Source organism: Ursus maritimus, unplaced genomic scaffold (genome assembly GCF_017311325.1).
Source record: "Ursus maritimus isolate PB19 unplaced genomic scaffold, ASM1731132v1 scaffold_21, whole genome shotgun sequence".
NCBI lineage: Eukaryota > Metazoa > Chordata > Mammalia > Carnivora > Ursidae > Ursus > Ursus maritimus.
Window position 1 is genome coordinate 16,612,896 of NW_024424564.1, and position 15,796 is coordinate 16,628,691.

A 15,796-nucleotide genomic window follows, 5' to 3' on the forward strand; every position below is an offset into this window, starting at 1 on the left:
TCCCAGGACCCTGGGATCACGCCCTGAGCTGAAGGGAGACCTGAAGGCAGACGCTTAAGGACTGCACAACCCAGGCGCCCCTTTAGGTAAGATTCTTAACCCTCTCAGTTTCTACATCTGTGAAATGAGGCCACATTAAATAATTACCATGTTTTCATGAATCAGTTTCTAAAAGAGGATAATTATTACCCAAAAAAGTTATTTTTAAAAAAATGGGTTGGAAATATCAATACAGATATTGAATGTTGAAGCTGATGCCGACACAGAGATCTTGACCTGGCTGTGTGATCTCAGGCAAATTAACCTCTGTGTGCCTCACTTTCCACATCCATAAAACAGACAATATTACCTACTTTACAGTGCTGTAGGAATGATTAAATGAGTTTATAAAAATGTAAGGTGCACAGAATGGTTAGGTCCCCGGTCTGCTGTAAATGATAGTATCTTTATCTGTATCTTAAATAATGGGGGAAAAGTATAATACATTAGTTTTTAAGAAATTGCCAAATGAGGATAAGAAAATTTTTTAAAGGACTCAGTATACTGAAAAGCAGCAAATTAACATTTTAAAAAGGGGTGAAGGTACAAGAAAATGAAAATGATTTTTAAAAAGATTTAAATAATGGGCAATTTCATCAATTTTAAAACCTGTACATTAGGTAAATGAAATTCCATTATTATAAATCAGCCTTTTCCAAGTGATGTATGTGTCATAAAAGTCTGTTGTAGGTGAATTAATTCACCACAGAAATATTCAGTAGATGAAGCAATAATCTTAAATATTTGTAAACCAAGGACACTTTCAAACAAAAGGCTGACTACATCAATCACAAAACACAACAAATTATAGCCATATACATTTACTTAAAAAGGTTTACGGAATATCTAACTCAAGTATGGAAAATACTTTACCTTTACAATGAGCATATGGCATTGTCATGACATAATCTTCACCTCTATTCAAGAAAGTTAATCGTGCTTCTCCTTCTAATATTGCAGATAAGGAGTTTCCTAGAATAAATATCGTTTATTAAATTTCACAAAACTAATGCAACCAATTCAAAATAAACAAAATATACTCAGGACACCTACCATACATCTACAGTGGAATGTCTTAAAAATGTCTCAATCTCAATGTGCCCAAATGTATATTTGTTATCTTACATACAAAACATATGTGAATATGTGACACATATTACTAATTTTACAAAATTAGTACTTTTAAAAGGTACAGTTATGTGCTTGTTATGTTATTTTATATGGGGTTCTTAAAAATCTTAAACACATAGAACATTCAATAAAACACTGTTTTATGGTATGGCTTAATAACAAATCTGTGTTTGAATAAAAACATTTCTTATAAGTTACACAGTTAAGTCCCAAGCTTTTAGTACTTAAAATTGATATAATACTATAAATAATTTGAAAAAAGAAAACATAAGCATAACCCATCAAAATGCAATCATTGATAAAATTCCATGGTATTTTCTTCTAGTTTTTCTCCCATGTGTATTTTTCTTTCCCCCATCACCAGTTTTATTGAGGCATAATTTACATTCAACATGTGACCCACTTTAAGTGTGTATTTCGATAATCTTGACAACTGTATACAGTCATGTAACCATCATCACACAATTAAGATACAGAACTTTGCATCAACCCAAAAAGCTCCCCCTCGCTTCTTGACAGTAAGTCCTTTCCTCCAGCCTCAGGAAACCATGGGTTTGGTTTTTGTCACCGTAGTTTTACTTATTCTAGAATTTGTACAGATGGCATCACAGAATATGTAGTTTATTGTTTGACTTCTTTTACTTACCCAAATGTTTTTCACATTCACCCATGCTGTTGTATCAACACTTCATGCCATTGTAACAATTTTTAAAAATCTAATATATGAAGATAGTATATCTATTTATTTAAATCTTGTTTAATTTTCCTCAGCAATGCTTTGTAGTTTTTCAGTGTACAAGTGCTACACAATTTTTATTTTATACCTATTTTATTTTTCACATACTATTATAATTGGAGATGTTTTTTATTTTTTATTTTTTTTAATTTTTATTTTTTTTAAAGATTTTATTTATTCGACAGAGATAGAGACAGCCAGTGAGAGAGGGAACACAAGCAGGGGGAGTGGGAGAGGAAGAAGCAGGCTCATAGCGGAGGAGCCTGACGTGGGGCTCGATCTCGTAACGCCGGGATCACGCCCTGAGCCAAAGGCAGACGCTTAACCGCTGTGCCACCCAGGCGCCCCTGGAGATGTTTTTTAAATTTCATTCTGCAAGTATTCATTTTTAGTATATAGAAATACAATTGGCTTTTGTATTTTGACCTTGTATCCAGCAACCTTACTAAATTCACTTATTAGTTCTAGCAGTTTTTGAATATTCTTGAGAATTTTCTCTATAGATCAGGTATGTATATGGTTTTTAACTTCCTCCTTTCTCATCTGTATGCTTTTTCTTTAACTTGCCTGCTGCATTAGCTATGACTTCTAATGCAATTTTGTACAGAAGTAGTGAGAATGAACATTTTTGCCTTGTTCCTGATCTTAAGTAAAAATTATTTAATTTTCACCTTAAGAGTATGAAATTGGCTATGTATTTTTCACAGATACCTTTAATCTAGTCCTACTTTGTTAAGAGCTTTTATCATGAATGGGTGTTGAAATCTGTCAAACGCTTTTTCTGCATTTATTAAAATGATATGGTTTTCCCTCATTCAATATGAACTACAGTGATTTTCAATGATATACCAACCTTATGTCTCCAAGATAAACTCCCCTTGATAAATTGATCATGATATATACCCTTTTAATATATCCTTTTATGTGTGTGTCTATTATCCTTTATATACACTGATTTGTTACTAATTTGGTAAGGATTTTTACGTGTATATTCATGAGAGATAATGATCTATACTTTCCTTGTACTGTCTGGTCTTGGGATTAGGGTACTGTAGGCCTCATAAAATGAGCTGAGAAATATTTCCTCCTCTTCTCTTTTCTGTAAAATGTTATACAGAATTGGTTTGGTGGTTTTTGTTGTCGTTGTTGTTTTGGTATTATTTCTTCTTTAAATATTTAGAAGAACTCAAGACATTATGAAATTGGTATATACGTTTCTTTAAAGATTTATTTATTTGAGAGAGAGAAAGAGAGAGTGGGGTGGAGGGACAGAGGGAGAGGAAGAGGGAGAGGGAATCTCAAGCACATTCCCTGCTGAGCATGGAGCCTGACACAGGGCTGGATCTCAGGGGGCTAGTTTTCAAGGCCCTGAGATCATGCCCTGAGGCGAAATCAAGAGTCAGATGCTTAAATGACTGAGCCACCCAGGTGCCCCAGAGTATATTTTTGAAGGAAGAGTTTTGGTTATTATCACTGGTTATTATCATGGTTATTATCACTGAAAACACCATAAATGTACTTAAAAATAATGTGTATCCTGTAACTGGTTGTAATATTCTAGAAATATCAATTAGGGTAAGGTGGTTGATAGTGTTCTTCAGGTCTTATGTGTCTTTGCTTATATTTCATCTAGTTGTCTCATCATTTGCTGAGGAGAGAAGGTTAGTGTATGACTATGATTTTAGAATTCCTATTTCTCCCCTTAATCAATTTTTGCTTCATGTATTTTGAAGTTCTGTGATTAGGCATACAGACATTTATGATTATGCTGATGTACTAAACTTTTTATCATTATGAAATGTTCCTCTTTACCTCTGTTAACACTTTGTCTTAAAATTTATTTTATTCATATAGCCACTCAATTGTACTTAATGTATAATTTACCTTTTAACTTTTTTGTTAACCACATCAAAATGTCAAGAAAGAGACTACTTGTTGAGAGGAATATATTCTGTCCAGATGTCTTTAAATTTAGCTTAATTTAGACTTAAAAAAATGAACTAATTCCTAGACCAATATAAACTCACCAATATCAACTCACCTAAGCAATTTCTATATGAACAAGTCAATAAACCAAAGGAAGAAGTTATCAAAAAAGTTCCCCTACAAAGCCTGAATTTAGTATATTTTTTCAAAATATAAAGAAACAGATAGCTCTGATGTACACAAACTGTAATATAACATGGCAAAAAGAAGGCTAATTGCTGAAGTAATCCCAGAAAGTAAGCTATGTACTTGGTACTCAAAAATTTCTCCAAGCATATAACACACACTCATAAAAGCTGTTTACATTATAGTCAGAGGGGCATGAAGGAATGGGAAGTAAACTTACAAATGTATGTTACAATACAGGTACAGATACAAATATAGGTTACAAATATATATTACAATATAGGTACAAATACAAATATAGGTTACAAATATATGTAACCTTCAGAAGAAAACAATCATGTTCTAAAATAAGCAAAATAAAAGTAGGCAAAAAACCAAAACCAAAACCCAAAACAAACATCAAAAGAAATAAAAGACACCTTGAAGAAAATAAAAGCATATACCATATTCTTTTACCAAAAACTATTGTTAGATTTCCCTGTTACAGACTTATCTACAGTTCTCCATTCTATCAGTAACCAGACCCTTGGTTTCTGTTGCCATATTTTTCTAATTTTACCATAATTTTTTTTCTCTCAGGTTTAGAATTCTTCATTTAATTCATTGATTTTTCTCCATTTAAAAATTAATTTAAAAAAACAAAAGTATTTAAGGTTAAATACTTTCTACTAGTATACAGTTTTGGCCATTTGTTTGTTTGAATTATAGTTTTCAGATTATGGTTTCCTACAATAACCATATTTCTCTATTTTCTCTTGTATTAACAAAAGTTTTTATTAGTATGTTATTGGCCCAAGATTATATATCATTGCTGATTGACCCTGGACCAAGGATTCTAACTGCACTTGGATTCTTTCTCTCTCTATTCAAAGACCAAATAGAATGATCAAGCAAGCCCTCAGGTATAATGAGATGGAACAAAAAAGCTCAGCGGGACTAAAGGTAAAAGAAATACATTATGCGCTAAAATGGCTAGCTACAGTGGTCAATCATTCTGTCTTTTGGGTAAATGGTGTTTGCCATGAATTTACACATATGTAAAAAAGAAAATGGGTCATATTTACAAGTCATACTTATGAACAGGCAAAGAGAAACACAATAAGGAGAGGCCATTATTCAAGTAAGGATGATACTTAAAATGACATATAAATTCCTTACTGAAAACAGCCCAAGACATTGTCTATAGGAAAGCTCACCAGAAAATACTACCTTCCAGAAAAGGGTGCATGCAGACTGAGACAAGGAGAAACTCACCATAGAACTTGGACTTAGCCAGGATACTACCACTAAGGCAAAATCCATCCTTTCGGTTACTAACATAAAAGGCAGATATTGGTGGATGATGGGACACCTTTGAACACAAGAAAAAAATGTAAACTATAATAACATAAGCATATTATTATGCTATTATCAAAAGTTTCAAGTCTTAAAAATATATTCTAATAATAAGAGGCAATGTTTGGTAAGTGGTAAAATTAAACTGGTGATTATAGTAACTAGCCTCCAAGATATCTCCCAAGGAAACCACCTCCTGGTATTCACACCATTAGGTGGGCTCCTCTTACACTGTACCAAAGTTACTTTGTGTAAAAGTGACATATATCACTTCTGAAATTAAGTTATAATGCACTATCCATTTTGGTCTCTCTCTCTCTCTCAGATCATTAGCTCCGAGAAACCAGATTCCATGTTGTGAACAACCCTATGGAGAAACCCATGTGGAAGGAAATTGAGTGCTCTTGTCAAAAGCCATGTGATGAGCTTGGAAGTGAAATCTTCTAGCCCAGGTAAGTGTTCAGATGATTGCAAAGCTGGCTGACATCTTAACTGCACTCTCATGAGAGACCCTGAGCCAGAACCATCCAGCTAAGCAGCTCTCAGATTCCTAAATTTCATTGTAGGAGCTAATAAATGTTTGTTGTTTTAAGTTCTGGCAGTCACTTATTATATAGCAATGGATAACTAACACATTAGTGGCTCTTCTTCATATGGATTACTAAATAGGCGATAGGAAACAAAAGCTTTGACAAATATTTTACTTTAGTAATCTAACACTTTCTATATAGATAGATAGATAGATACACCTTATGTTGTCTGAAATGAGTCAAAGCTAAAATCAAAGCCTTCTCAAGCTTCTCAATTTACTGAGGAATTATGGTGAACTAAAATGCAAGGTGGTATAATCAATAATTTTTTAAAAAATTAATATACAGATAAGTCATCTCCACTTGAGAGGTATATCAAAATCTCTAGGGAAGAGGAAGGTTTTTCAAATGACACATAGTCTCCTCATCCTTCTTACACTCTAGGTGAGAATTATTATAGTAATGAGTCATTGTAATTGAGAAAAAAAATGTCATATTCTTCAGGACCAGGGGGAAAAGAAGGATGAGGGGAAAAGACTGAGAATCATGAATATAAATGCATATAAGTCTAAATTAATGAAAGATTAAAACTAAGAAATATTTTTGACTGCCTACTATGTGTACAACAGAAAGAGAAATTTACAGGAAGGGAATTCCTTCAAGGAGCTGACAATTCAATTAGGAAATAAATATCCTGTAAACAGTTAAACAGTGTGTTAAAATAACAGCTTACTGGAGTCACCCTGATCATGAAAGGGGAGCAGGTCAGGGATGGTTTAGATGGAGAATAGCTGAGAAGAAATATTGGAATGGGAGAATTAAACTATAAAATAATGAGGCAAAAAAGTGCAATATCAGGTTACCTAATTATGAATGCAGAGGTCTGATTACTATAGAAGATTAAGAAAGGCATCTAATTTGAGATTTATTTAGAAAGATATGGAAGACCTTGAATGGCAGACGAGTGGGTGTAAATCTGATTTAGGAACTCAGAAACCACTGGACAATTTTGGTCATAAAGGAAACAAAATCCGTGGTGTGTGTGGGGGGAGACACAGGAAAAATAAAGATTTATTTTTGGTCACAGGATTCCATGACTGTAAACAGTAATACTTATAAATATGATATTTAGTAGTATTCAGTACTAAAAGGTTAAATGCTTACCAAATATTCACTAATAAGAAATGTTAATCAACAGTGAATTTACTGAGTTAATATTTTTTATTAAAATATTCCAATAACTTCCGAACCAGTTTTGTTTCTGTAACATGCACTTCTAATACCTGTTCAGCAATATAAAAAGTTTTGCTGTTTGTTCTGGGATGAATCCACAAACAACGGAAAGTCTCACCAAGTATAGGATTGTAAGGTTTCTTCAGTCCCTGGTAAAAAAAAGATACAAGTTTCAAAATACAAATCTGGAAGACTCAAAATAGTTTAAACCAGTCAAAATGGATTTAGTTGTGTCATCTGGGAGCTATCCTTATAAAATTTCACAGTAGAGACATGAAATAAAATGAAATCGCTTCAATGCACAATATAGGTCTAAATGATTAAGTAATTTGCAATTCTGCTTACTCAAAGAGGTCCTGTAATGCTTATCAATAAATAAACTAAAGATAACATAAAAAATAAAGAACTCAGATAAGGTCAAGGAAAGTAAAATATAAACATTACCTTTGGCTTTTTATAGAATCCTGATAAATACCATTTCACAACTTTCTTCAAACGGAAATAAGGATTTTCTTCAAGAGCAGCCCTATAACACAAAATGTATCACAAATTCTCTCTTGTATTTATCAAGTAAACAACTGAGTATGAGATATTACTGGAAAACCTAAGTCATATTTAAAATAGATGGCAAAACAACCATGTAAATCAATCTGTAAGAATAACTTTTCATAATCTGGTTGCTTTTCTCCCCATTTTTCCTATTGTTTGATATACTGCCCAGGTCTTTGCTCAAATAGTTTTTGGAAATTCTCCAAACCAAGGTTTTTTAAGTGGGGTTCTTAGAGCCCTAGATATTGCTAGGAGTTCTGTAAGAAATTATGATCGGAAAAAAAAAAAAACCAAAAAAAAAAACCACACCACATTTTGAGATTCAAAGATTGCATAATTCCTAGCATTGGCAATGATGGGGCCAAGCAGCCTCATTAACAATTTCAACAGAGGTCTTCAGTTCCCTATATCAGAGAAAGATCGTGTCCACCTGATTTAGTCTATTCTCAGTCGCTGATGTTAGAGGAAATCAACAATAACTGGTGAGTGCCATCCTCCAACAATAACTGGGAGGACGACAGGCTGGTATTAACCTCTCCCATGAAAAATGCTCCCTTAAGAACAGGATTGTATGCTTTTTAGTTCCTAGTACAAAATACAGAAGTTTCAAATCACAAATATGGAAGTTTTAAGATAATTTAAGTCAATCAAAAAGGATTTAATCTATTCTTAGCCTTTAATCCTATGTGCTACCAAGTGATTTTCCAGTGAATAAATTTCATCAATGTAGCAGATAAACAAAGAACAATTTTCACTTTAAAGAAGAAATTATAGGGGTGCCTGGGTGGCTCAGCTGGTTGGGTGTCTGCCTTTGGCTCAGGTCATGGTCCTGGAGTTCTGGGATTGAGCCCCATATCGGGCTCCCTGCTTAGCAGGGAGTCTGCTTCTCCCTCTGCCCCTCACCCTGCTCGTGCTCTCTCTCACTCTCTCTCCCCCAAATAAATAAAATAAAATAAAATAAAGAAAGAAGAAATTTTTAGAAGCCATGACTCAGCAACCCCCTTGGCTTTCTGCTGTTGCTATAAACACTATAAAACATTGACCGTGTACATCAGAAGTGAATTCTATCGAGTTTTCATACGTACATAACATATATATATATATGAACAATAATTACAATAATTATTCTTTATTTATTATTTCCCTCAAGCATGTCTGAAAGTTCAGTGTCATGACTTTTTTCTGAGAGAGAGAAAGAGTGCACGATGCATGCCGGGTGGGGGGTGGGGAGTGCGAGAGGGAGAGAAAGAACTTAAGCAGGCTCCAGGCCCAGTCTGACTCAGGGCTCCATCTTGTGGGGCTCAATCTCACAACCCTGACATCATGACCTGTCAGACGCTTAACTGACTGAGCTACCCAGGCACCCCTAGTGATTTCTGAAAAAGTGTGAAATGGAAGAGACCGGGCTTAGGCTTACTGACAACTGTGCTGAGTCAAAAACTTGCCCTTATCAGGAGTAACAACTGTCTGACTGTACTCCTCCTATCGTGGTTTAAATTCTCTTACTATGCAATTTTATTTTATATTTTACATATACGTGGTTCAAAACTCATAGCAATATGAAGAAGTATACATGTCTTGCTATTGTCCCATCTCTCCATATAGGCAATTTTTTAAAGTTTTTTTTAGATAGTTTTCTTTAAGTATAAAAAAACAAATAAAATTATGCAGCCGGAACACTTATGCACAAAGAAAAGTTGGACCTTGATTTTTCCACACATACATAATCCTAAAGATCCCTCCAAATCAGGTTATAGACTTCCTATGTGTAAATGTATCATACATTATTTAACCACCAGTCAACTACGGCTGAATACCTGGGTTATCTAATCTTTTACTATTACAAGCTGTGCTACAACAATCTTGCATATATAACATTTTGAATATGCAGAGATATATTTGTAGGAGTTATTACCAGAAGGAGGATTACTGGATCAAGGGATTGAATGGATCTATAATTTTGGTAAATATTGCCAGATTCCCTTCAAAAGCACTGTGCTAGTTTTTATCATGCAGCGGCAGCAGCATACAAGTGCCTGTTGCCCCACAAAGCCTTGGCAACAGTATGTGTAGCCAGAACAATTTGGGAAAATGGGCATCTCTCAAGAAGATCTTACTGTGAGATTCACAGGAACCTGCCTCATATTCTGAGAGAAATGAATTTCTAGACAGATAAAAGAACGATAATAAGATGTAAAGCAGAATTGGGGTATAAAAGCTTTGGGATTTTGGTCACTGTGATGGATAAAAAATAATAGCTAATAATTTGAATCTGCAGTTTTCTTATTTTGAGTGAGATTTACATGTTTAAGGACTGTTTCTATTCACTTTTGAACCACCTGGTCATTTCTTCCACTTCTTTTTCTATGAGGTAGCTGATCATTTCATTAAATTTCTAAGAGCCCTTTTTATTTTAGGGAGATTAACACTTTGGGTATGCCTTATTTTGCCAAAATATCCTAGTTTCTCAATTATCTTTTGATTCAGCTTATTTATTTATTTTTTTTGCAATGTTCAGTAAGCAACTAATAGACTAATAATGTAATTACTAAACTGAATATAGATATAGATGCAGAATCTAAAAATCCAGTCATAATACCAGAACTCAGTATCTTAGAAAACAGTGTCTCGAATAGCTGGAATGGGGGCAGCAAGCAAAGCTTGGAAAGGTATGCATAAAGTTGCTGTCTTTTACTGGTTCTCCAAGAAACTGCTGGGAAAGAGATGGGCAGTTCCTCCTCCACCTCCTTTATGCATGCCTTCCTCAGAATTATATCCAGGATCAGCTGGCAGGAAGAAAAGCAAAGATGGAAGTGGGGATTTATATCATAAGCCAGCAACTAGCCTGGCTGTGGTAAGCTGCACGTGCCTCACAAGCATACAGAGAGGATACATATAAACAAGAGTATAAGCCCCAGATGGGACCTGAACAAGAGCTTAGTGGACCGGGGGCGGGGGGAGGAGGGCGGTGGTGCACAAGAAATGCCAACCACCTCTCCCTATGTTAGGTCAGTGAACAGGTCAAAGAGCCTGAGAAAGCAGTGCTGTCATTAGGGGTAGACTCCTTGTCTTCCTCAACCTTGTGATCTCTCAACTCAACTTCATAAATGGAAACATTATACTAAAGTATTAAAAATTCTTATTTAGGTCAACTGTAGAAATGGTGAAGAGAGTGAAGAGTGATATCTCATTAGAGCCTGATTTTGGAAAGGCCTAACCACTGTATTTAGACTTCTGAAAAATCTTTTTAAACTATAAAGTGTCTTTCATTTTAAAAAGTGAGAATTTACTTACTCAGATAGGAAATCTGCATGATAGTAGTAATCTGAAAGTTTATCCAGGAAAGAACGAGGTTCCAAAATAAATGTAGGCAGAACCACCCGGGACAGGTCCATGCCAGGACGGACTTGTTTCAGCAGTGTCCAGATAAGGCTTTTGTTTTCTTCAGACACAGTTTCAGTTTGAGAAGCCTCACCTGCCTTTAGTAATTAACAAAAAATGCTGAAATGTCATATTTATTTCAGACATATTAGGTATGTAGGTAAGACAGCTGATGTTGAAATCCGAATACGCCATAGAACTATTTCAAGCATTCTTAATAAGAGTGGAAATAACTCATAAGATAATAAGTCTATAGCTATAAAACTTACGTTAAAAAGAGTAATTGCAAAGTGAAGGATATATACGAAGAATTCATTACAAAAACCATTACATGCTATTATTTTATACTATATTTATTTCTATGCACTAGCAATAACAAGAAAGTTATAAGCTCATGTATCCTTGTAATTTACATTGTACCTGGCAATGACATCAAATAGTACTATCCTATTTCAAAAACAAACTTGAAGAAAATGTAAACTTTAACAGAATGTATTGGTACTCGTGTGAGTATACATATTTAACTGTTTATAAATTCTAATACATTTCATATGTATGTGACTTTAAAAATAAAATAGGTATCATACAAATATTCTCTTTCAGGAAAATAAGCAATAGGTCAAAGAAATATCTTCAATTTCACTTGGAAATTCCTAAGAATTAGAAAATCAGAATATCTGAATATTAGACTTTTACCTCTCCAAGTTCTTCATGGCTCTGTTCAGTGTAGGTAGTCTCCTTTAAAGGCTCAATGGGCTCAGGTTCTATGTAAGAGTCATCTTGCCTTTCTGATGTATCTGTGTCACTTTCTTCACTTTTCCCCATCACCTCATTATCAGACTCATCATGCTCTTGATCATTTTCTTTATCAGATTTATCAGAATACATATCTTGGTCCTTAAAATGCTGTCGTTCAATTTCACTATCATTTAACCTTGAGGGAAAGATTAGGAGGAAGAATAAAGGAGATTAAGAATATTTAATTTGTAAATCAGAATGAAATATAACATTTATTGAGACTTTAAGTGTCAGGCACTGTTCTGTGATTTACTCAGTTTTACTCAGTTAACCCTCAAAAATAACACTGTAAGTAATATTACTATTCTCACTTTACAGATTAGTAAATAAAGGCACAGAGAAATTAAATAAAAACCTGGGAAATATTTAAAGAAGACATTCTGAGTTCTTTGCCTCTTTAAAAGCTGTAAAAGCTTCCAAAAGCAAAATTTTAGACTTCCCCTTGTTAGATTTTTTTTTTGTTTTATAAACATCACTTGAATCAACCTCGCTATCACTTCTGGTCTAAAGAAAAACTTCAAGTCAAGACCATCAGATTTTCAAGTGAGCTCAAATGAATTATGGCTTTCCCCCTGTAAAGGTCTCTCCAAAGTCACTCAAAGTAAGTGAAAATATTAAAGTAATCCTCTCTAATACTTGACTCATAGGCTTATCTTGAGAAAAAAGTTCAAGAAGAATTGCTAATGGAAATTTCAGTTTATGGAAATAAACCTATTGCCTATAATTGATTAAGTTACTGTACCCCAACCCTATTCTTACTTATGGTGATTAGGGTTAATAATCTGTACAAAAAGGAATTTAAAAAAACCTCCCTGCTTGTGCATGCTCACTCTCTCTCTCTGTCAAATAAATAAATAAAATCTTAAAAAAAACCAAAAAAACCAAAAAAACAAAAACCCTCACTTCCAGAATAAAACAAAGGTGTAAAAAATTTTTTTTCCAAAATATTCATTTGTTTGGATTTTAACCAAAGAATCTTTTAAATACATACATACATACATACATATATACATAAATAAATAAATAGAGAGGGAGTGTGTGAGTGGGGGCAGGGGCAGAGGGAGGGAGAGAGAATCTCAAGCAGACTCTGTTCTGAGCACAGAACCAGACATAGATCCCACAACTCTGAGATCACCATCTGAGCTGAAATCAAGAGCTGCACGCTTCATTGACAGAGGCACCCAGGCTCCCCTAACCAAAAAATTTCTAACAGAAATTCATTTTTATAGTACTTATTTTCTTTCTTTCCCTTTATAATCATGTATTTTAAAAATGTAGTCTCAAATTCTGTCCCTGTTTTCTTACCATCTACACTTCTTAGCCTCTCATGATCTGGTTTTCACTCCCCTGAATCCACTGAATCTGTTCCCTTAAAGGTCACTAATGATGGCTTAGTTGACAAATCCAATGGCCTTGTCTAATCTTCATCTTCTGTGACTTCTCTGCGATTTTGATGATTAATTTCCTTGAAATGGTCTTAGTGCTCAGGTTGCACTAACTATGGTTTGACTCTTTAAGCTCTCTGATCCCTTACTTCCTTTCATCCTTAAGATATTTTAATCTTCCTTGGTCCTCTTATTTTCTCTATCCTCTCTTTCTTTTGGCAAGCTTGCCAATTTCAAGCCTTCACCATCATTTCTATTTTATTTTCAAACCCATGCATGAATAAGCTTCAGGCCCATGTTTTTAAATGCTTGGCTGATATCATCTATATGTCCTGGGACCAATGCATCCTCAACATGTCCAATATTTAATAAATCATCATCTCCCAACATGGTCCTTTTTAAAAATTTTACCATTGTCTTACTAGTCACTCAGCCTTAAAACTTGTAATCTTTAACTTCACCCACTCCCTGTCCCTTACATCCAAGCAGACAAAGGTAGGCCTCCATTCCCTTTATCTCTGCATCATCAGCTCTTAGCTCATGTTCTGTCATATAGCCAAATGAACACATTGCTATGTTGATTCTACCTTTGTAAAAATCTGTTTCCTGATTCCCTAGCTGAATGTTATCTTTCCATCCTTTAAATTCTCCTGGTCCTATATTACCCTAAAGCATCCCTCCCCTTTGGTTGTTTATGTCATTCTTATCTTCCTATTATTTATAGTTGCCTGGCATTTTACAGGTTTCAAACAAAACAAAATAAAATGTCTCTTTAGGATCAAAGAGCTAGTAAACTGTTGTACTGGATTCAAATTTAGGATCATATCTGATCTTCCTATATAATGCAGTGAATAATACAGAAAAGTATGTATAATGTCTTATATAGAAAAGAGGCTCAAAAAATTTAAATTAATAAAAATGTGAAGCAGAAGAAGTTTTAGGACTGCAAAATAATAGCACTTAAAAATTACCTGGGATTCAATAAAAACAATGGACTATTTACAGCTGAGGAGCTTCGAGGGAAAAATCTTGGGAAGAGGCCCCTCCAAACATTCGTTCTTAACTTTGAGGAAAGTAACCTCAATGTTGATGGGAATAAGTAGTTTCAGAGCAGAAGTTGAGTACTGGGACAAGGGAGGAGAAGGGAAATCTAAAATTCTTCCTACAAAGCAACAAGCGATGTGAACCTCAAACAAAGTATTTGTTAGTTTCCTTAGGGAAATATTTTTTTTAGTATTAACTACAATGAATATTTCAGAGGATAAAACCACAAACAGGATACAGTTCCAACCTGAAACACTTACAATATAGTAACGGGAGAATTCCACAAATACCATGTAGAGTAAGTGCCACTACCAAAAAAATTAAAAAGTGTTAAAGAACAGCAATAGAAGAACAGATTACATCTTACTGTCATGAAGCAGGAAAGGCTTTGCACTTGATATAATATTTGAGACTGGTCTTGAAGAACATGATTATAACAGGAGAAAAGAGCAATGAGGACCAGGAAACATTCTTAATGGAGGGAACACCATGTACAAATGTACAAAGACAAGGTATATATTTGGGAAAGAATAATTAATTCACATTAGCTGAAATCAAGGAAATAACTTTCTATACCTTGTAACAGCAACTGAACAGATCTCAAATCAGGCCTGAGGCCATAAAATAGGAAGAAAACAGCCAAGCTCAATTTTAGATACACTATAAAAATTCTAGGCCCACCAACTCACCTAGTGAACAACATAATCCCTTATAAAAATTAGTGACAGTAGCTACTCACTGAAAGTTGTCACCACTGTGGAGATTGTTAGCACGTAATAAGCCATACAAAGTCACATGTGTACTGTCTGATGAAATGCTCAGGTCATGTTCCTTTCCTTCCCTGATCATTGTACGTTTAAGAAGACTAGAACATTTCAAAGCCAACTCCAAAGCATCCATCCAGCACCTTCCTAGAAGAACACAGATTTGTAAGCAGTGTAGTTCAAGAAACTGTAAAAACCAGCAGCCATCTTAATTTAACGCCATTAACCTTTAAGCATACTATTATTTCTTTCAGAAACATGAACTGTCAAAGTTAATTTGAATATAAAGTCTTGCAAGGATTTTTTTAATGCGATTTTTCAGTTTAACAAGTGCTTTTTACAAAGCATCTAGAAACCACTGGTAAATAGCATATAGGATGCATTAGAAAGTACACCTAATCTAAAATAAATGTACTTTATTTTTAAAATCTTAGAATAGTAACAGGTAGTACAATTTGCAACTACCAAAGAAGGAACATAAAATATACTGAAGACATTATGTTTCTACTATAAACAAATTTATTAAAATGATGTTTTGTTGTTGTTAAAGGTCTATCCCCAGGTTTACCATCCAATCTACTCATATGTATGAAATTTCTGAGTCATGGAAATGCCTATACAGTATTGTCAAGAACTGCCATATTAGTAGAAACACTAATAACTTTATTTTTTAAATTAAAATTTAGAACTGTATTAGCAAACAAAACAAAACAAAAACAAACCAAAAAAAAACCCCAACAAAACAACAAAACCTGTTAG

At 34.2% G+C, this 15,796-nt stretch overlaps 1 protein-coding gene across 10 annotated transcripts in view; it reads right to left on the bottom strand.

Moving 5' to 3' along the window:
• Positions 1–15,796, bottom strand: part of OSBPL8 (oxysterol binding protein like 8) — a 157,679-nt gene that overhangs the window by 19,256 nt on the left and 122,627 nt on the right. For all 10 annotated transcript variants that reach the window (XM_040637284.1, XM_040637282.1, XM_040637283.1 and 7 more), the window contains 7 exons: positions 15,013–15,184; positions 11,743–11,980; positions 10,960–11,144; positions 7,561–7,642; positions 7,167–7,265; positions 5,273–5,369; positions 913–1,011 (listed from right to left, as the gene is read on the bottom strand). In XM_040637284.1, the coding sequence (XP_040493218.1) occupies positions 913–1,011; positions 5,273–5,369; positions 7,167–7,265; positions 7,561–7,642; positions 10,960–11,144; positions 11,743–11,980; positions 15,013–15,184 (972 nt within the window). The remainder of the gene's footprint in view (positions 1–912; positions 1,012–5,272; positions 5,370–7,166; positions 7,266–7,560; positions 7,643–10,959; positions 11,145–11,742; positions 11,981–15,012; positions 15,185–15,796) is intronic.